This window comes from Myxocyprinus asiaticus, chromosome 13 (assembly GCF_019703515.2).
Source record: "Myxocyprinus asiaticus isolate MX2 ecotype Aquarium Trade chromosome 13, UBuf_Myxa_2, whole genome shotgun sequence".
NCBI lineage: Eukaryota > Metazoa > Chordata > Actinopteri > Cypriniformes > Catostomidae > Myxocyprinus > Myxocyprinus asiaticus.
In genome coordinates this window covers 41349159-41370703 of record NC_059356.1, presented here as the reverse complement: position 1 = coordinate 41370703, position 21545 = coordinate 41349159, and the positions used below count along the sequence as shown (strand labels likewise).

Sequence of the window (21545 nt, the reverse complement as noted above, 5' to 3'; positions counted from 1 at the left end):
GAATTAAGTCAGTCATACACATCTGGGATGGCCTAAGAGTGAGTAAATGATGTGACAATTTTGATTTTTAGAACTTATTCAAATTCCGTGCATTCCCAATGTAACAGCCAACAAACAACTTTAACAAGTGTTTTTATGGTTTTGATGTTTTGAGAGACACTGTTGTTTTGACAAACAATATTTCCCATTGCACCAGCCTCAAAAAATGTATAAAGTATACTTAATCAATATAGTTATATTATTATATGATTATGATACTATACTAATGTATTATTATATTATATGATTATGATACTATACTAATGTATTATTATTATTACTGCTATTATTAATGAATGTAACGAACACATCTTTTTCCCATCTACTAAAAACAAAAACAAAAGGAAAATCGATCTGTAGCTTTTTCCCACACCCAAGAGATACCAAGAGATTACTTGCATGAGACCGACGAGTCGTGCCGGGACAGAAACAGAACGCAACGCTCCCATTATAAATCAACGATGCTGTCTATACTGCAGGCGCGCGAAGTATAAAACATCTTTGTTTATTATAATGCAATATACATATAACTGATTATAATGGGAGCGTTCTAGTTTTATAGCGCTGCGTCGCACGCTCCGGTGTAAATGGGGTGTCAGGCGAAACACCGGCCTTTGTCAATAAATTTGCACTCCGGGCAGACACAAAAAAAAGCTAACCCGCTAACAGCACCAGCTCCAGCTGACACTTACCAAAAACAAACTGCTACTGTACCATGATCGTCACAATAAACATCTTAGTCAAATTAGTATGCTCAAAGGAGCCCTTAATGCATATGCAAATGAGCGCGATATGCATTACGAGCAATTTTGCAGATTGTATTGGAAAGCGTGGTGCTCTAGTGCAGTTCATGTATCGCACTCGGTGTGCAGGGCTGAACTTTAGTGTTTCTGTAGGCCGCAGAGAGCCAAAATAAAATGATTTGATTATAAAGTAACTGACCTTGCGGACGCGGCGCTTCAGGATGGCCTCAGCGGCAAACACACGGTCCCCTGCCGCAGATAGCTCCATCTTTAGCGGGACAGCAGAGACGGGTTCTTCCGCGGAAGCTATAAAGTGATCCTGCGCCGTGGAGGAGTAAAACACACACACACACACACACACACACACACACACACACACACACACACACACACACACACACACACACACACACACAGTTTTTGTTTGTTTTTTTACATTTAATAATAGGCCTGATGATAATTATAATAATCATAACCTTAATAATAGCATAAATAATTAATGTTATACAATTGATATTTAGTAGGATAAAATTAAGTATAAATAATAACTACAGTTTATATTTAATGTCATATTTTTTTCAAATATGTTAATATATTTACACTAAATAAAATAAGAAGAACAATTTATGTTTAGCATTTAATTTAATTTAATATTTTATTTTAATTTTGAAAAGTGTAATTTATTTTATTATATTTAATATATATTTTTACATTTCTTATTTTAAATATATTGCTATTAAATATCTTAATAATAGTTATAGTATATGAAATTAAATTGTGAAATAGTATTCACGTTCTGTGTATGTTCTTAAGGCATGTAGATGATAAAGGATGTTGAATGCAGGGGCCATTCAGACTGAACACATTCTTGTGGTAAAAAAGTGCAATGAATAGACCAGTCCAGAACACAGGTCTCACGAGATGTGTATTTAAAACATGGTGTAATGGTCAAAGGCGTCCGTCTTGCCTGTTTACATAGAAAAGCAAGCAAAAAGCAGTGCAGTTGGACGAAAAACGTGTTCAGTGTGAACATCCCCTTAAAGAACAGCCTACAATTGCTATCCAAGCACAAGCAAGTTTGTATTAGACACTTTTTTACTTTTTTTTCTTTCTTTTTTTTTTTGTGATGCGTTTTTGATATTGTTGGCAGCATGTCATTCCACATGAAATTGAAACGCCTGTATTGGATATTTTTATCTACAGTACCTCACACCACGTCCATCTCAGCTTCTCTGCAAATAGGTTTAGCAATACATTTTCAGACACCAACAAAGAATTAGCAGTTTTACAGCAGGTATCTAACCTCAGTCACACCTTATTACACGGCAGGCACTGTTAAATAATTCACAGGCCACACAGGTGACAATAGCCCCATCTCTCTTTCTCTCTCTCTCTCCCTCTCTCTCTCTCTCTCTCTCTCTCTCTCACACACACACACACACACACACACACACACAAACAGGACAGGAGAGAGGACACAGGAGACGAGGGGGTCGACAGTGAGACTGTGGTGGGTTATCTGTCAGTGTGGAGTGTTTGTTGTTAAGTCAGTGGACATTGTTTATTGTTTGTTGGGCTGCAGTGACAGATCAGGATGTCAGGACAAAACAGTGATCTGCTGCATCGCACCACTCTGGGTATTTATACAGTAAGTCTAAAGTCTCTCTGAGTGTGAATTAGAAACAGTTACCTCTCATTTAAATTGAATGTCAATTTCACTTACTTTCATTTGAGTGAAAAACATTTTAATGCATCAAATAATAAGAAAGTCTTTGTTGAATACACTGACACAGAGTAGATTGTGTAAAGAAATGGTATTTGTTGAAATTTTTATAGATGAAATTTGTTTTTTTGGATTTTTGTGTAATCTAAATATACAGCATGCACCATTGGCTTCTTGTCATAGGCGTAATCAATTTTACATTATCAATATAAACAAGCTATATAATATAATATTCTGTAATATAAAATTAATATTATATTATATTCAGCATAAAAAAGTTAAACACCTACATTTGTACCTAATCTGAAAATGTATATAATTGATAATATATATAAATATAAATGAATATATTTCTTTGGACACAAGTGATTTTAGATGGTAAACTTTATTGTTGTGATAAACAACAACATGAAACTATAGCGATAATCGAAGTAACAAAACATGTTTGATATTTCTCTCACTGATTGTTGTTCTTACACTTTGTCTACGCACAGAGCATAATGGAAGAGTTCAACCCAAGTCTGCAGAGACTGGTGGCCCTGGGAAACAGTTACATTCAAGCTTTTCAAGGCAAGTGAACATGAAGATAAAATGAGGTAAAATGAGTGAATTAGAGACTGATGAAAAGATGTAAGGGGGAAGCAGAAGTGGAAAGTTTGAACTTTGGTCTGCCAGTTGTCATAGATAATAATAAGGCAGCATTGCTGGAACATCATTGGCTGATTCAATATCATTGTTTAATGACTGTCTATTTTATGAGACTTAGTTTCACTCAGTGACGTCCATGCAGAGCTAATAATGAGTAGCTTTGATAGACCTTGCATCTGTTGAAAACTTTAGTATTTTGAAAGACATCTATCAAACAACTTATCATGAACAAATAAAAAGGTTCTATGATTTTTATTGGGGTTTTTTAAATGTTTTTTTTTTTTTTTTTTTTTTAGTGTTTTGACAGTCAATATTCTATTTATGTTAGTCCTTAAAAAAAAACTATTGGTGTTGCGATACAGAATCAAACACTTTAGTTAGTTCAGCTAAAATCACAATATGTCGGCAGAACTAGTGAGCAAAAGATCCATTAAATGGTTTATCAAATAAACCATAATAAAATAATAATACCTTTAGTGAGGGTTATGCCTAAAACAAGTGAAAAAAGCCACCATCACACAAAAAGAATGTTTAGATATTTTACTGGAAAATAAGACAAAGATACCGATTAAAAATAAAATTTGAAGGGTAAAAATCACAGACTTAAAGTGGTAAATTAACCAAAATTAAATTTTTGTGTGTTTACAGCCCTTGCTGTCACAAGTGAGGCCTATTTCAATACTCTTACTAAGCTGGGTGAACAGGCCATGCAGAGTATGTCCTCTCGCTTGCTGGGTAAGCTTTTACTCCCTCTTATCATTTCATTATTTAGCACTCTTTTAATTATGGATGGATACTTTTCTGTCAAAGTCAAACATTTTACATACACTTGTACAGGCTACTTTCCATTACAGCGAGAGAGTGAGCAAGTGTGTGTGTGTGTGTGTGAGAGAGAGGGAGAGAGAGAGAGTTTGTGTGTTTATTGATGGTTATAAACCAAGACAGTCAGTGTCCTTCACACACTCAATTTGTACTTTGCTCTTGTAAATGCACTTTGTGTGTGAGTGTTTATTTATGACTGGCATCTATATCCCTGTTGTGGTTTAACAGAACAATTTCATTAAATTTCAATGGTGCTTTGGTTGCTATGAATCATATTTTATGACTAGTGTGTTGTGTGTTTGTGTGTGAGAGAGAAAGTTGTATGTGTGTGTGTGTGTGTGTGTATGTCAGTGGTCAATATCAGGTATCTGTACCTCCTCTGTGATTTTAAATAATACATGATGACACACCGTCAGATTGGCAGTGGTTGCTTAACCTTTAGAAGCCTAATACCTCCACTTTAACACATATTAACGCACAACACAGTGCCAGAAGATAGAATAAGTGTTATATGATAGACCAAAACATTGGCGAGGCCAATTAATCAACTAATATTTGGTCATTTTTTTTTTTTTTTTGGTATCAGCCGATAAATGTGTCCTGTTCGATGAACAGATATAGTAATTCCACCTAGTGTCAATTCCAAAATCCAAAATTGCAATTCAGCAATTTTGTGTATATAATATTTGCTGTTATTAAATTGTATTATATATAGTGTAAATCAGTGTTACATCAGCCATACAGTGTTCCTACAGTATATTAGACTATATTGTTCCTACACAAGGCTAAAGCATTCCTACGAGGCTATAGTGTTTCTACATAAAGCTATAGTGTCGCTATAGCATTCCTATACAAGGCTAAAGTGTTCCTATACAGTGTTTGGCTATATTGTCATATATAAGGCTATAGTTTTCTTTATAAGGTTAAAGTGTTTCTATTTAAGGCTACAGTGTTCATAAACAAGGCTATAGTGTTCCTGTATAAGGCTATAGTGTTCTTTACAGTATAAGGATAAAGCGTTTCTATATAAGGCTATAGTGTTCCTGTATAAGGCTATAGTGTTTCTATATAAGGCTATAGTGTTTCTATACAAGGCTATAGTGTTACTATATAAGGCTATAGTGATTCTAAATAAGGCTATAGTGTTCTTTATAAGATAAAGTGTTCCTATATAAGGCTATAGTGTTCTTTATAAGGATATGGTGTTTCTAAACAAGTCTATAGTGTTTCTATACAAGGCTATAGTGTTCCTATATAAGGCTATAGTGTTTCTTTATAAGGATATAGTGTTTCTATATAAGGCTATAGCATTTCTATATAAGACTATAGTGTTCCTATATCCAGTAAGACTATAGTGTTTCTAAACAAGGCTATAGTGTTCCTATAGAAGGTGATAGTGTTTCTATATAAGGCTATAGTGTTCCCATATAAGGCTATAGTGTTTCTAAACAAGACTAGTGTGTTTCTATACAAGGCTATAGTGTTCTTTATAATTATATAGTGTTTCTTAATAAGGCTATATTGTTTCTAAACAAGACTATAGTGTTTCTATACAAGGCTATAGTATTCCTATATAAGGCTATAGTTTTTCTATATAAGGCTATAGTGTTTCTATACAAGGCTATAGTATATAAGGGCATAGTGTTTCAATATAAGGCTATAGTGTTTCTATATAAGGTTATAATATTTCTATATAAGGCAATAGTGTTCTTATATAAGACTATAGTGTTTCTATACAAGGCTACAGTGTTTCTATACAAGGCTCTCATGTTCCTATATAAGGCTATAGTGTTCCTATATAAGGCTCTAGTGTTTCTATATACAGCTATAGGGTTCTTATGGCTATTGTTTTTCTATATCAGCCTATAGTGCTTCATGCACATAGTGATGAAATTTACTCTATACCTTGAATGCATGCTTTGGACAAAATGTCTTCTTGTTCTGTAGGTGATGTATTGATACAGATCTCAGAGAGTCAGAGAAGACTGACCAATGAACTGGAGGGAGTGGTGCGTTACCTGTCCTTGATCTCTCCTATTTACCCATCTTTCAAGATCATCTGTTCGCCTCTTTTTATTGACATTGAACCATTTTAGATTGTCTTTATGGCCAAACCCATGATAAATCAGTGTGTGTGTGTGTGTGTGTGTGTGTGTGTGTGTGTGTGTGTGTGTGTGTGTGTGTTTGTGTGTGCGTCTTTGTGTGTGATTGGTTCAGTTTCGCTGGTTCCACTCTGAGGTCCTCCAGGAGATGGACAGTAATGTCAGACTAGATAAGGATTACATCTCGGTAAGATTTTCAGAATGTTTTACACATCCATAGCAGTCAATGTACATTTAATAGAACAAAACTTGTGTGTAAAAATCTAACAGCCACTGTGTGTGGTTTGATTTCAAAGAGCAGATCAGTACCAGTTCTTTTTTTTATCATTCAGTCAAATCAAAACTCAGAACAGAAAGAACATTAGCCAACAGAAATTATCTTGCTAATGAATTTTAGAAATGTAGAGAGATATGTTAAAGTTGTTTGGTTCATTTACTCCTCAAGACCAGCAGGAGGCGTTATGAAATGGAAGTTAGAAACCAAGCAACAGCACTGGAGAGACAGATGAGAAGAGGGGTCCCACAGGTGAGAGCAGTGTATGGTCCTGCCCTAAAATTCCCAGAAGACTGATAAAATCCTGTACACCCTGACTAGAAAATTGAAAATTGTAGAAGTTAGCCAGTCATATTTTGTGCCATCTGAAGCTGAAACTACCGGTAGTGTGTCTATGTCTACACAGGCAATGTGTAACAAGGAAGATGGTGGTTAGCATCATTCATGTTAAGGCCTCCAAACAGATGTTAAAAGATGGTGGTAATGACCACAGAAGCGGATCAAATGTTTAAGATGTTGATTATAATGGTTCCGTTTGTGTTTAGGATGGCAGTGAGTATGTGCATTTTCTCAGAGAGAGTCAGAAAGAGGCATTAAAGGAGGAAGAAAGAAGATATCGATTCCTGGCAGAGAAACACTGTGGACTCACCCAGTCTATTGCATATCTCATGAACAAGGTAAATATTATTATGTTGACAAAGCCAACACACTGTTAATCTACAGACTTTGGTTAGAGTTTTCTCTAAATCCCTAAACCAAGACAAAATTTCTGACTGTATCTTGTACTAGAGCTTTCAAGCTACATCCACCAAATTCGGCACGGACCTTTAGACTGTTCTTACTTGAGTTGCTGTGTCTTTTCTAACTGATCATATTAATGGTTTTCCCATTACAGCTCAAATTGGCCAAAATTCCCATATACTTATATCGATGGAAAGTTCAAACGGGCCAAGAGTCTAAAACGGAATGTTTGAATTCAAACTCTAACTGTCTAAAAAGTCAAACGAAAACAAACAAACATGAGGCCTTTAATCTGATTTCTATCTCTAACCTTCAAACTTCAATTTTTGAAAACTACCTTTCAGACAAGACTTTGTCAAGCCAACATCAAAGCTTGTCTTGACAAACTTTACCTATCTAGTTACCTTTATTAGTGTCCATTTAAACCAGCTGCTTCATAGTGTCTGAAGTTTATTATGGACCCTTTTCACAGACTGATTCATTTCAGCCTTATTTAGTAGCGTAAATTTTGCAAACTTTTTTATATTTCCTATCATTTAAGTGTAAATTTGTAACATCATACTTTGTCTTACATTACCCTGGAGTAAGTAAAAAAAAATAAAAAAACGAGTTACCACAGATGCGGTGAGGTTTCTAATACATCTGCTGAGAGAGTGACAATAACTTTGCCATCTTATTTCATAATTCATCACTCTCTATATTTTTCTTCATTTGGAAAGCTGTGGAAACATAATAGTGGCATTTGTCTTTTGATGTTATAGCAAATGTGTAAGCAATGGAAATCTCCCATTCACCACTATCAAAGTTCACCCTGCAATCGTTTACTTCAGTGTTCCAAAAATCGGAAGTGTGAAAAGGGTCCATTAGCAGATGTTTATGTTGTTATGAGGTTTTCTGTATGTAAAAAATGGTCTCACTCACTACTGAACAGGAATTGGCATAATAAAAACTTTCCATTTCAATTTATGATAAAGTATTTTATTTTTCTGAAGGGAACTAAACCCTTTCTGTTTCTTTCAGTATGCTTTTAGGAGTTCTAAAGGAAAAATCAGAAACTTAAAACAAAATTAAAACTTCGGCAGTTTTATGTTTCTTTTTGTTTAGTTCAAACATTGTATTTTATAGAATGCAATTTTTTTCTGTCTATTGAAAATGTACTTGGAACAGGTTTTTTTTTTCTTTTTTTTTCAGCAAAGCGTGCTGAATTTGATTTATCTATGTAAATAAACATATTATTATTCCCAAAGACAGGGGACAGTCTGAAGAACAGAGCAGAGGGATGGAAAGATCTGGTGAATCACACAAGAGAATCTCGTCCACGCGCTCCTTCACGACTGGAGGAGAACACAGTGAGAAAAACAATCATATGATGACATCACAAGTTTCATATAATAACAAAATTCAATAATGCTGTATTTGCTATATCACAATAACCTTGATGGATATTTTACTCATGCCCTCTCTATCTTTTTCTCTTTCTCTGTGTTTTTCTGGTAGATTTATGACCATGTTAGCCGCTGGGCAGAGCAGCCTTTGGGGAGAGTTCCCTCTAGAGGTATGAAGGCCTTACGACATCCGAAGAAACATCTGATGATGGAACATTATCCTTTTCTTAAATTTTTTGTTCAGTATCATAACTTGTCGTACATATGACAAACTCTCATCCCTTCACTCTGTAACCGCCCATCCTGTCTCAGGCCCCTCCCCTCAGCCCAGTCGTTCCAACTCCTTTTCGGGATTGGCTGGAGGCAGAGTAATGCGAGCACTGGTGCCCCACCCTCCCACTGCAAACCCCACCCTCCTACCCTTCTCCCGGGGAGAAACCATCACCCTACTTGTTCAGGAGCCAAGGAACGGCTGGCTTTATGGCCGATCTGACAGCTCTGAACGGTTAGAGCTCTTTCACACATGCCAACCCACACCTATTAGGCATTACTTTTTTCTTGTTTGAAAACTACTCCAGCCACTTTATTATTCCTGTCTTTCTGAAATAAATTTTATTAATAGGGCTGTCGATGTAATTTGTTAATTCAGTTAATTATACAAAAATAATGCATTAAAAACGAATGTTCATCTTCATGTTTTTGTGAGTCTTGGTCAGCAAGGGGCAGTAAGTGCAACTCCGGCTGAACAGGCAACACACAGCTGTAAAGACAACAAACCACACTTAATTATAGCAGACAGCACAAGATTAGGATGCGTTTTTGCGTTCAAACACAACTGTAGCGCAACTCTGAATGCAAAGTACTCGAGATGCATTTTTCTAGTTTGAAACTACATTTAAAGGTGCACTCAGTAAAGAAAGGAATTGTAATTTTGAAACACATGTATAAAATCATGACCACATGAGATGATGACTCGTCACATCAGTTATAAAAGCTGTTTTATTCTACATGGGGCAGGCATTTTAGAATAACATGATCAGCTAAATACTACTCGCTTAATCTCAGTAACTTTCATGTTATTGTACACTTTCACTCTTGGATTAAATTAATCATGGCCGTTTGTGAATAGTGAATTTCTACAATGGCATCTATAACTGAAAATTATTGATTTTGAATGATGCTGCATCCACACCACTAGGTGTCACTGTAAGTCCAAGATGACACGAGCAAAAAATGACACCATGCAACCAAAGTGAGACACTCCAAAAGTTTCAGTCTGAGGCATGTGTACATAGATGTGTCCTTAGAAAAGCCCTTATTATAAGTCTACCTCTTACAGATTGATGAATTCAATTGCAAAATGGATTGCTGTGGACTGTTGGCCAATGATAATCTTATGTTCAATGATATGGAAATAAACAACATATTTCCTTCCAAAGCCACTTTTTGTATTGTCTAATCAATGCTTTACTCGTCATCCACAACAATGTAATGTATTTTAATTATCTGAATTATTATGTTTATTATTTATATATAAAATTATTTTCATACAATTATGTATAATTCTTTTATCATTATTTATTAAATTATTTTTATTTGGGGGCCTTTCTCGCAAATAGTAATCAGCAAATCATGTAATTAATTTGATTAAAAATTGTAATTGATTGACAGCCCTATTTATTTACTAATATTGTGTGAATTGATTGCTATGAATTTTCGGAACATTTCATCAAAGTCAGTTCGTGATGGCTTAAAATACTTCATTAAATTACTTTAGATATGAAAATGTGTCCTCAAAACTGGAAGTTTGACAATTGTGAGGTGGCATGTTTGTTGGTGAGAAGGTTAGGTAGAAGGCCCGTATTGTCTTTCGGCTTTCAAGTCATTTTTGAGAAAGGTTCACAGATCCCACCAATCAAGCACCAGTTTACAATTGTAACAGTGACTGACACATAAATTAGCCGATGTGCTTTTAGATTACAGTATTAGCATGCCAGGCCACCAAATTAGCATGTCTGAGACCTAGACTGAAGACAAAGTATTGTTGTTCTTTATTAGTTCTGTAACAGTTGGACTGACCACCAGATTTTGTTTCTCGCTCATTGGATCACATTTATGTATTGTTCAGGCAGGGCTGGTTCCCAGCTGCTTATGTAGGCCCCATGGTTGAGCCACCTGGACCATCTGTCTCCAGGTAAGCTGATACTGCACATTTCCCCACACCTGCGCAGGTGCTGCGCTTTACACTCATGATCTTTGATCTCTATCCCTGTCATTGTTCAACAGCAGCTCTCTCAGAAGCAGCAGCAGTATGAGTAACCTCCTCGACCAACCAGTGAGCAGCAGTCACTACGTGGCTCCGCCTCCACCTCCACCCCCTCCACCATCATCAATAAAAACTAGTGAATCCCGGCCGATCACCCCCACCCCTTCAGAAAACAGAGTAAGGCCTGTCAAAGTGAACATGAGACAGAGTTTATAACCCATTTTACTTCCATATTGTGACTTATATAATGCCGTATTATTTCCAAGTGAAAATATAGGGCAAAACTTGATTTAATTTATCTGGATTTGATCAGATTGTTAAAAGCTGAAAATAAATTAGTATTAGTTAATACATTTTTGATTAAATATTATGAAGATTATTTTTTTCTGTCTACAGATTAAACTTTTATAACACGACCAGGCATGTGTATTAAGAAAGTGAATAGGGTAAATTTTGATTTCATGTTGACTTTGTATATGTTATAGCTAACTGAGTATAACTGATCACGTTTGTTCCATCAAACAACATAAATTTTACATGCAAAGTCATGTGAAAATTAACATGCAGCAACTGTCATGTAGTAATCCTTTAATCAGTAAAACTTGAGTTTATGTTGTTTTCTGCTGATGCGGTTTGTGCATTTTTGCTGATATTTAGGATATTTTAAATCCTTGGAGAGATTCTTGACTGTAAGCTGATATAAATGTTTTGATGAGTAGTCTGATGTTCAATGTTAAGTGTCAGTTCCCTCCTGTGGTCAGCAGGGGCACTGTGGTGAAGTTCTCTTTTCCACGACGCCTCATCCTTCATTCTGGTGGTTGCAAGGGGGGAGCTCTTTCTGCTAAGGGTCTGTCAGTGTGTGAAAAAACGTCAGTATTTTTGTCTTGTTTTCCAGTAAAAATATTTAAACATCCTTAAAACAAGATACATTGAAATATTATCTTAATTTAAAAATATGAATATATTCAGTATATTCTTTTTTTGCTTCTCATGTAAATGTATATTGATTAGATAGTGAATACATAGTGTTAGATGCTATACAGTACTGCACACATTAGATGTTTCACAAAAACATTTGTCTTAAGATGGTTATTTTATATCTTAATCTATCCAAGCATTTCTTTTGCAAATAGAGTAGAGTAGAAGTAAAACAAGGAGTCCAGCAACAGATAGTATAGTCCCAACAGAGCACGGATCTCTACATCTTTGTGTCAGTCTGGGATTACATGAAGAGACCGAAGCAATTGAGACAGCCTAAATACATAGAAGAACTGTGGCAGATTATCCAAGATGCTCGGAACATCTTATATGCCAACAACCTTGAAAAACTGTACGCAAGTGTAACCGGTCCTGCTCGACCCGCTCCGAGCGGGATTAGAACCGGCATCTCCGGCATGGGAGGCGGGTGTGCTAATGAGGAGGTTAAAGACTACAGCCTCTAGTGTGCCTCTTAAGGCCAGGATAGTGAGGTTTACACACTGCACAACACATATCAGCTGGCTACTGTTACACTCACCCCCAATCGGGTCACAGCACCACTGTAACCGGTCCTGCTCGACCCTCTCCAAGTGGGATTCAAACACAGGTCTCCGGCATGGGAGGTGGGTGCGCTAACGAGGAGGCTAAAAGCTACAGCCTCTAGTTTCAGTCGCTAGTGTGCCTCTTAAGGCCAGGGTAGTGAGGTTTACACACTGCACAGCACGTACCAGCGGTCTACCATTACACAAGTATACCTAGGAGAACTGGTGCTGTTTTAAAGGCATAGGGTGTTTACACCAAATATTAATTTAGTTTTTTGTATGTTTTCTGCAAATTGTATGAAGTTTATTGATAAATAAAAAAATATTCATGGCATTTTGTTTTTTATACATGTTCAATTTTTTCCTCAAAGATATATATATATATATATATATATATAGATATATATATATATATATATATATATATATATATATATATATATATATATATATATATATATATATATATATATTTTTTATTTTTTTCAATTGCCTAAAACTTTTTCACAGTACTGTATGCTGTATAGAGATATAAAGAGAGAAATCAGATTAAAGGAATTTTCTGGGTTCAGTAAAAACATCAAGCTCAATCGACAGCATTTGTGGCAAACTGTTGATAACCACAAATATTAATTTCAACTGGTTCCTTCTTTTCTTTAAAAAAAGCAAAAATCTGGGTTACAGAGACAATTACAATGGAAGTGAATAGGGCCAATCTTTAAACATTAAAATGCTTTCAATACATTTCAAAAGTGTAGCCACAAGACATGAACAATATGTGCGTTAACATCATTTTAGGGTGATACATTTTATGTTATATCTGATTTTACAAATTTGTTGTGATGACGTAACGCTGTGTATTTTTATTTTTATTTTTACTGTAGAATTATTAATGTAAGTGCTTTTATAGAATTATAAGCTTCAAATTTCTGCTTTTAAAACCTAAAAAAATTGGTTTGAAAGTGCCTCATTGTAACCTCAATTTTTGTTTTTTGTAAAGAAAACGAGGGACGAGTCAAAATAATTGAATGTGGTGATCGACATTCTTCCACAAATTCTGTTGATTTAAGCTTAACTTGTATTGAACTCAGAATATTCCTTTAAAGGCCTTGTGTGAGTGTTTTCGTTTGAATTTTTTTACAGTTGGACTTTGAATTCACAAACATTCTGTTTCAGACTGTCGGCCCATTTGAACATTCCAAATGTACGGAATGATTAGATTTTCTATTTTATTGGATAGTTGTTATTTTACTGGAAGATAAAAGAGACAAAAATACTGATTTAGAAAATGAATTTTTGTCAGTGTGTTTGTGTATGTGATAACTGCATGCTTTGGTCTGATCGTTTGCTCTGCCTACAACTTTCCACCACTGAACAGTCACAATGTTAAGATAGTTCTTTTGGTTTGATTTTGTGTGTTGGGGCTTGAGTTTGACCCTTAGTTTTAACCCTAAAAATGGCAAGAATATGAAGATACCTTTGAAAATGAATGAATTGCTATTTTCCAACACATTAGGGCCCACACAATACATTTCTGTGTTGTTTTTTCTAAAATAATGCTTTTATTAAAAAATGTATAGCGTGTTGAAATCATGAAAATAACATTGAAAAGATAGGAGCGTTTGCCTCGAAGTCAACTGCCTTCTCAAAAAATGCTGCCTTTTTACTTTTAGATAAAGATTGTAAAGTAGTCCCAGACATTATCTACAAAGTCGCATGTCCTCAGTATTTGCAGGGAGCCCCTTTCAATATTATTTACAAAAATTTGACAGACTCAGTCATTGCTCCTCTCCCCAGCCTCTGAAATGTTTGTGTCCCCCAGGAGACAAAAAACATTTTAAGTGTTAAAATGGATGTCAAATAGAACACAAGAGCTGAATACACCAACACTAACCTTTTTTTTAAACTGGCTTTTCTGTGACTTTTTTGGATAGCAATGGTAAGAAAAGTCAAAAAGAGTTTTAAAACAGTCAACAATGCAAACAATTGTACTTTCTTCTTTTGACAGAGACAAGATCACTATGGGCCAGAACTTTTTCCAAGGTTGGTGGAAGTCTAGTAACTTCTATATGTTGCTTATTCAGAATTACCTGTTTGAGACCACAAGCATTCTAATTGCATTAGTATCAAAAATAAGAGACAGATCATCTACAGTATATTCAACACAATCACTTCTTTCTGTATTTTTGCAGAGGGACAAACCCATTTGCAACAGTGAAGCTGAAACCCACCAAAACCAATGACAGATCAGCTCCACGGATATAAAGAAACATTTCAAGCAATGACAGATCAGATGCTCAAAGATTTTTTAAACTCTTCATCCAATGGCAGATCAGTTCTGCAAGTTTTACAAAAAGACATTCATTTTCCAGAATAATTGTATCAGTACAAAGCATCACAGTTAAGATAAAGATACTCAGCAATGATCAATGACTGGTCTTTAAAAGCCCATTATAATAATTAGAGAGGCCTTCAGAATTGCGGTAAAAGAAAATTGACCTTTGAAGAGGTAATTTATAATTTCTAGTCTGCTGGAGGTAATGCAATAAGAAACACTCTCAGACAGTGAAAATAACAAGTTTGTTTGCAGACATGACATTATTTACTTTTTTTTTTTGTTGGTATTCTGGAGTTGTGCTGACTAACCAAGAAATGTAAATGCAGGGACTCTGATTTTCAAAGTCAGCTTAATTTCAAGTTCTCCCAAGAGCTGAGATAATTTGTCGTTTTTCTAATAATTGTATATAATTGACATTTTGTGAGCTGAAATGCTTTTCTTTTTTTCTTTTTTTTTTTAAGTAACACAGGTTGTCTCTGATGCACTTTAAAATGAATACAACTCTGTTTGTTGCCATTGGGGATGATTTAACAGTTTTATTTGATTTGACCTCTGGGACCCTAGCTTCTCTGATAAGCCGCTTTCGGTCTCTCTGCGGCTCTGTGATTGAACTTTGTCTCTTAACTCATTTAATTCAGCTGACATGCCCAATTATACACTGACCTCAAATTGGGTGTTCTGTCTGCTTAAGTGCCTATAAAGTAAATGTTCTTTTTGACCTTGACAGTAATTGGTGTGACCTTCTCCTGAGGTGTCAAACCATTAGTGCTGCCCATTTGTAGTGATGTACATGTCTTGTATCTCATCACCATTTGTGATGTTTTTGAGAATATAAAGTTTGCTTTATTGATGGGTACTGCTAAATATTACAAATAGAGACATATGTGCTTATTTCATAGCAGTGGTTCATGTTATAGTTATGCTTGAACTGGCAAATACAGGTAAAATACAATGTAAAATAAATGTAAAGTTGATTCTGTGTCTCTGTAGCAGTCATTTATTGACATGTCAGCTGCAGTGTTTGGAAGTAAATAAGTAGATGTAGTTATGTTACTTATTTAAATTTGCATTAACCATGTTCAGTTCACATGATAACATCACATAAATGGAATGTGTACTCCAGAGCTGGTGAGTGCACCACATATCCTAATATGATCGTAATGGTTGTATAAGAAGGTTGTAGACCAAAAATCCAGAAGACAATTAGCATTTTCAAGCCATGGGTCCCTCTGGAATTAACTATGGGTTTTTAGAACAGCAGTTTAAGATTTAGAGTATCAGAGTAAAATAAGGTCTGTGGTTAACATTACTTGAACAGACTTAAAGGTGCACTCAGTAAATTTTTCCCCATTAAAATAGATTTACTCCTAAATAAATGAATTGTAATTTTGAAACATATGTATAAAATCATGACAACTCACATGAGATGATGACTCAAGCCATATCAGTAACATTATAAAAGATGTTTTATTCTACATGGGGGAGTGGCGCCCTCATGGGGGCTGCCATTTTAGATGAACAACTGAATACTACTGGCTTAATCTCGGTAAGCATCCTGTTATTGGACACTTTCACTCTTGGATTAAATTAATCATGGCTGATTGTGAATAGTGAGTTTCTACAATGGCATCTGTAACTGAAAATTATTGATTTTGAATGATGCTGCATCCACACCACTAGGTGTCACTGTAAGTCCAAGATGACACGAGCAAAAAGTTACTGAGTGCAGCTTTAAATGTTTTAAATGACTGTACACACAGTCATATGCCAAACTTAAATTCTCAAGCCACTGTGTTCCAAATTTGTCAAATTCAAATTAGAAATTCAAATACTCGTCAAATTTAAGAAAAAAAAAATGCGCCTTTGAATGCTAAAACTGCATTCGAATTTGAGATGTATGCCAATCACTGACGATGATCTGGGTGGAGGTCTTTTTGCCGTTCGTCTTGCTCTCTTGTCAGCATCTGACAGCATAAGGGGTCACACCAAAGCCATTTTTGCATCCATCCATGATGTTTTTCATTGTTTTGTTTTTTTTTCTGTGTAAACACAAACGGACGTCTTTGACTGTCACACCGTAATAAAAAAAAATCTATTTTTATTGCTGCATTTTTTAGATGTTGTATCAGGGAAAAACTTTTAAAACGTGTTCTGCTCTTTTAGTGCCGCTGTATGAAGTTTTATTAGCACAAGGATGCATTTGGTATGAACAGCCTCTAAGCAATTCATTTTAAAATGTAGCAGGAAAGGAGTACAATTTCAAAAAGCGTGTCCCGAGGTCCCAGCGTTCTGTTCCATTCTGTTGTGCTCCATCTAGCATCCTGTTTGAACAGCCCATATTGCAGCACTGGGCTCAGATACATGTCATTACTGTGGTGAGGGAGTCTGAGCTGCAAATGAAAATATGAACTGGCTAAATCTTTTTATTATTTTTTTGTTCACACTTAAGTTGTCAATTTTTTTTAAACATCTTATGTTCATTGCAATAAACAATGTAACACAATGCTGATGCGCAATGTAAATTCAATTATCTGTCGACTAAAGAGACAACTTCGATTAAAAATCTGGGGATCACTGATGTCTTGTAGTTTTTCCCCCTAACTGAAGTAATGTCTGTAAAATGTATATATAATTTGAACTTTGTAATATTTAATTCATAATTTCGAATTTAGTTTCTCAGCCCTGTTAACAGCCCTAATTTTTTTTATGTTGCTATCACAATGCTAATTAAGGACTACAACTAACTTGAGCATCTGCATTACATGCTTTACAAAATGAATGACTGTTGTAGTCCTTATTTAGCGACGAATTAGCAACATGCATTTTTAAAAGACACACCGGTTTAAAAATTTATGATAAGTAATTTTAATTACGTCTTATTTTACATGTACATTGAAAATCCCTATTCTGCAAACCCATAGGAAATAGCCTTCCAGTTTCGCCTACAAATTGACATCATGGCCGAACAGCTCTATAGTTAAACAATTTAGTAATAACCATACCGGCCAACATTGGCTTGTGAAAAATAGGGATATTTCTTGGGGGGAGGGTGTTGGGGGTGGGTTAAAAATCCCAGGAGATCAGCAGTTACAGAAATACTCAAACCAGCCCATCTGGCACCAACAATCATCCATGCGATTATCTATTCAGCCAATCGTGTGGTAGCAGTGCAGTGCATAAAATCATGCAGATATGGGTCAGGAGCTTCAGTTAATGTTCACATCAACCATCAAAATGGGGAAAAAATGTGATCTCAGTGATTTGGACTGTGGCATGATTGTTGGTCGCAGATGGGCTGGTTTGAGTATTTCTGTAACTGCTGATCTCCTGCGATTTTCACACACAACAGTCTCTAGAATTTACTCAGAATGGTGCCAAAAACAAAAAAAACATCCAGTGAGCTGCAGTTCTGTGGACAGAAGCGCCTTGTTGATGAGAGAGGTCAACAGAGAATGGCCAGACTGGTTTGAACTGACAAAGTCTACGGTAACTCAGATAACCGCTCTGTACAATTGTGGTGAGAAAAATATCATCTGAGAATGCTATTCTGAGATGCGGGTTGGCACTGTTTTGGTGGCACGATGAGGACCTTCACAATATTAGGCAGGTGGTTTTAATGTTGTGGCTGATCGTTGTATATATCAGTGGTCACCACACAGTAGTGTTTACACAATTCCTGGCAAGCCATTTTACATTGTCTTTATTGATACAGTAAAATTAAATTAAAATTATTCTATACTGTGATTGCTATATAAAAGAGAAAGTGGTTGTCCACTTAAAAAGCTGCAATGCAGTTAACTGCATTTGGTTACTGTGTTACTGTATGGCAAACAACTTCCAAAGGCTAGCTTGACTGCAGCTAATCTAATTGAACTTATGAGGAGCGTGTAACTTGACAAGCTACAGTTTCAAAGGAGCTTGTTTCCTGCAGTATAAATAGAGTTTCCTGTTGAGAAATGCTCTCGCTTTCTCTGTCATTATGTCTCTTTGACTTTCTCAAGAGATACAGTAACAGTGTCAGGCATACAGTATATTTGACTGATTTAACAAGAATAAAAGCAGAGAAGAAGCAGATTCATAGCAAGCTAGAACTCTTGAGGCAATTTTTACTTTATTTTGTTTTTTCTTTCACAGCTTGACCTCTTTATTCATTTGGTGTGTTTCACTACGGCTTGTTACCAGAGAGATGGAGAGAGTGAGCATTGCCAAGGGGCAGAGGAGAGAAAGATCAATAGGAGAGACTGAAGGAAGATATAGACATAGACGGCAATGGAGAGTGAACAGAAGAAAATAGAGGGTTTTTTTTTCTCTTCTATAATATCTACATATTGCCAACATGAGGTTTTGCCCTGTATAAGGTCTCTTGATCTATACACTAACAAAAACACTCACTTCTGTATAAAAAGGAAAATAAATAGCATGATTATAGGAGGTTAGTGTGTGTGTGTGTGTGTGTGTGTGTGTGTGTGTGTGTTTGTGTATAGGGAGATAATGTAGTAAGAATGGAGCGTGCAAGCTTGTGAGGGTGTATGTATGTGTGTCAGGGGTGTGTTAGGGGACTGAGATCAAGGTCAAAAGGTTAAGAAGTATGAATACACCAAGAGTCTGTGTCACTTATTCACGAACTAGAGCAGCAAACTCTGAAAGAGAAAAAGAGAGAAATTATGCCAATGTTTTTTCACTTAAAACAGTGCATATTGTGGCTGTGCTAGGGAAGGTTTGTCTAGCTTTACCTTCCGCTCCGATCTTTCCATCTCCATCTTTATCTGCGGCCTGCAGGAATGCTTTGGTCTCCTTATCAGTCAGGTCTCTCCCATCTAAAGCAAAAACTTTCAGAACAAACCTGTAAAGAGAAAGCGAGTGAATTGAGCACACTTCTTATGCACTCACATATATACTAAAAGTTTCAAACTCATAACTATGACTATTAGTGAGCCGAAACACTGGATTTTTGACTAAAATATTATAGGACTTAAATATTGATCTGTTTCTCACCCACACATATTGCTTCTGAAACATGGATTTAACCACTGAAGTCTTATGGATTACTTTTATGCTGCCTTTATATGCTTTTTGGACCTTTAAAGTTTTGGTCACCATTCACTTGCATTGTATGGACCACCAGAGCAAAGATATTCTTCTAAAAATCTTTGTTTGTGTTCTGTAGAAGAAAGAAAGTCATACACATCTGGGACGGCATGAGGGTGAATAAATGATGAGAGCATTTTAATTTTGAGGTGAACTATCCCTTTAAACCAGCTATGTTGTGCACTTGCAGTGAAGACAGCTTAGTTAATTATATAGCAATCTAATTTTACTGTGATGTGTTGCACCACTCGATGGTAGTGCAGACATGGTGAAGTCTTACTTGAGTTCTTCTTCCTCTATAAAACCACTGTTGTCAGCATCAAGGAGATGGAAGGCCTTCTTCACATCAGCAGCTGACTTCGCCTTCAGTCCGACCATCTCAAAAAACCTCTTGTGGTCGAATGAGTCAGCGACTGTGAGAATATCCCAAACAAAAATACAGATTCAGCCTGTTTGGAAACTTTTACATTTTTTTTCTGTAATTATGATGATAATAATGATCACTCTAATAATTATGATCACTGACAAGAAAATTACAGGAAAGGATATAGTTATCTTGTTTGTTGGGTGACTTTAGGAACTGCAAGCCATAGAGCTGGGTGAAAATGTTGATTTTCAGATTACTAAATTATCCCGATATTGATTCTTAAAATCCCAAGATCGAGTTAAATAAAAAAAATTAAATAAAAAAATGTTTTAGAAACATTTAATTCTATTCACACATACTTAGCACAGATGCCGTAAAGAAGCCATTCAACTCCACTTGTTAATATGTGCTAAATCAAAACACTGCAGTTAGATGCTCACTGAACTGCCGCTATTCTTAAAAAGACAGTACCGATTTCGTCGACTTGTTCTTCATATCAGTGTAAATACTTATAAATAGTACAAATTATACATGTAACAATAAACTTATAATTAGGGCTGGGAAATATAACACATACATTTCTGCGATTAATAGTTGACTGTTTAACGTGAAGAAAAAAAAATGCAATTAATGCAATCTTTTTTTTTCAAATCTTGAAACATCACAAATGTTTTTCTCCTGTTCCTGTGGCAAAAATTGGCATATAAATTTACGGGAGGTAAATCTCTTAGATTGCCTGAAAATGCTCACTCACTGTCATTTGAATCAGTGTCAAAAGTGAAAATGCGTGAGAGAGACCCTGTGTATGTGCGACAGAGACTGAATGGCAGCCAGAGAAAATAATAGTTTTGAGATTATAAATTTTAACAAATTAACGTGTTTTATATCTGAATGTATAGTGTAATGATGCATTGTCAATGTACACTTAAGTTTATCTTGCCAATAAAGCTTGATATGAACTGATCATATTATTAAAAATGTCCACTGGAAAACCCAGAAGATTTTGCCCTTTTTATTACAGCATGTCCACTGATTTTATGTCATGTATACATATACTTGTATCAAAGACATATACCTGTAAAAATGTTTCTAATGAATTCTATCTGCAAATTAAAAACATGTTTATATTAAAATAATTAAAATAATAATAACTAACCAAGTTTTTGCTAGTTCTTGGAGACAAAGTATAAAGTACATATATTTATGATTATAATTTAATGTAATATAATATATGCAATTTCAAGGCATCACATTTATTGATGGAATACATGGAATTTGTACATTTTAAAAAGCTGACCAAAATGATGAAAAACTAATGATAAAGTAAAACGTCTTGGTTACTTGTGTAACCTCCGTTCCCTGATGGAGGGAACGAGACGTTGTGTCGAAGTAGTGACACTAGGGGTCACTCTTGGGAGCCCGAGACACCTCTGGTCTTTGATAAAAGGACAAAAAAAATTGGCGAGTGGTATTTGCATGCCACTTCCCT

General features: G+C 35.5%; 3 protein-coding genes across 7 annotated transcripts in view; 1 reads left to right on the top strand and 2 right to left on the bottom strand.

Moving 5' to 3' along the window:
• The window catches only part of LOC127450987 (uncharacterized), a 31450-nt gene extending 30332 nt beyond the window's left edge, over positions 1–1118 (bottom strand). The window contains exon 1 of the mRNA XM_051715469.1: positions 982–1118. Within this exon, the coding sequence (XP_051571429.1) occupies positions 982–1050 (69 nt within the window). The 5' untranslated portion in view covers positions 1051–1118. The remainder of the gene's footprint in view (positions 1–981) is intronic.
• LOC127450476 (brain-specific angiogenesis inhibitor 1-associated protein 2-like protein 2) lies at positions 1009–15770 on the top strand. 4 transcript variants are annotated; one of them, XM_051714616.1, is made up of 15 exons: positions 1009–1116; positions 2245–2430; positions 3000–3075; positions 3802–3888; positions 5923–5984; positions 6193–6264; positions 6523–6603; positions 6897–7028; positions 8340–8441; positions 8590–8647; positions 8790–8982; positions 10606–10671; positions 10764–10920; positions 14272–14306; positions 14456–15770. In XM_051714616.1, exons 2-15 carry the CDS (start codon positions 2377–2379, stop codon positions 14526–14528), a joined length of 1248 nt encoding a protein of 415 aa, XP_051570576.1. In that variant the 5' UTR covers positions 1009–1116; positions 2245–2376; the 3' UTR covers positions 14529–15770. The 4 variants fall into 4 exon arrangements, with proteins under 4 accessions (XP_051570576.1, XP_051570577.1, XP_051570575.1 ...); XM_051714617.1 differs by lacking the exon at positions 1009–1116 and having other exon boundaries at positions 2173–2430; positions 10767–10920; XM_051714615.1 differs by lacking the exon at positions 1009–1116 and having other exon boundaries at positions 2173–2430.
• Positions 15771–18693: 2923 nt separating this feature from the next.
• Positions 18694–21545, bottom strand: part of LOC127450863 (parvalbumin-7-like) — a 72430-nt gene continuing 69578 nt past the window's right edge. For both annotated transcript variants that reach the window (XM_051715286.1, XM_051715285.1), the window contains exons 3-5: positions 19970–20102; positions 19335–19444; positions 18694–19241 (exon numbers count right to left, since the gene is read on the bottom strand). In XM_051715286.1, coding sequence (XP_051571246.1) covers positions 19216–19241; positions 19335–19444; positions 19970–20102 — 269 coding nt within the window. In that variant the 3' untranslated portion in view covers positions 18694–19215. The remainder of the gene's footprint in view (positions 19242–19334; positions 19445–19969; positions 20103–21545) is intronic.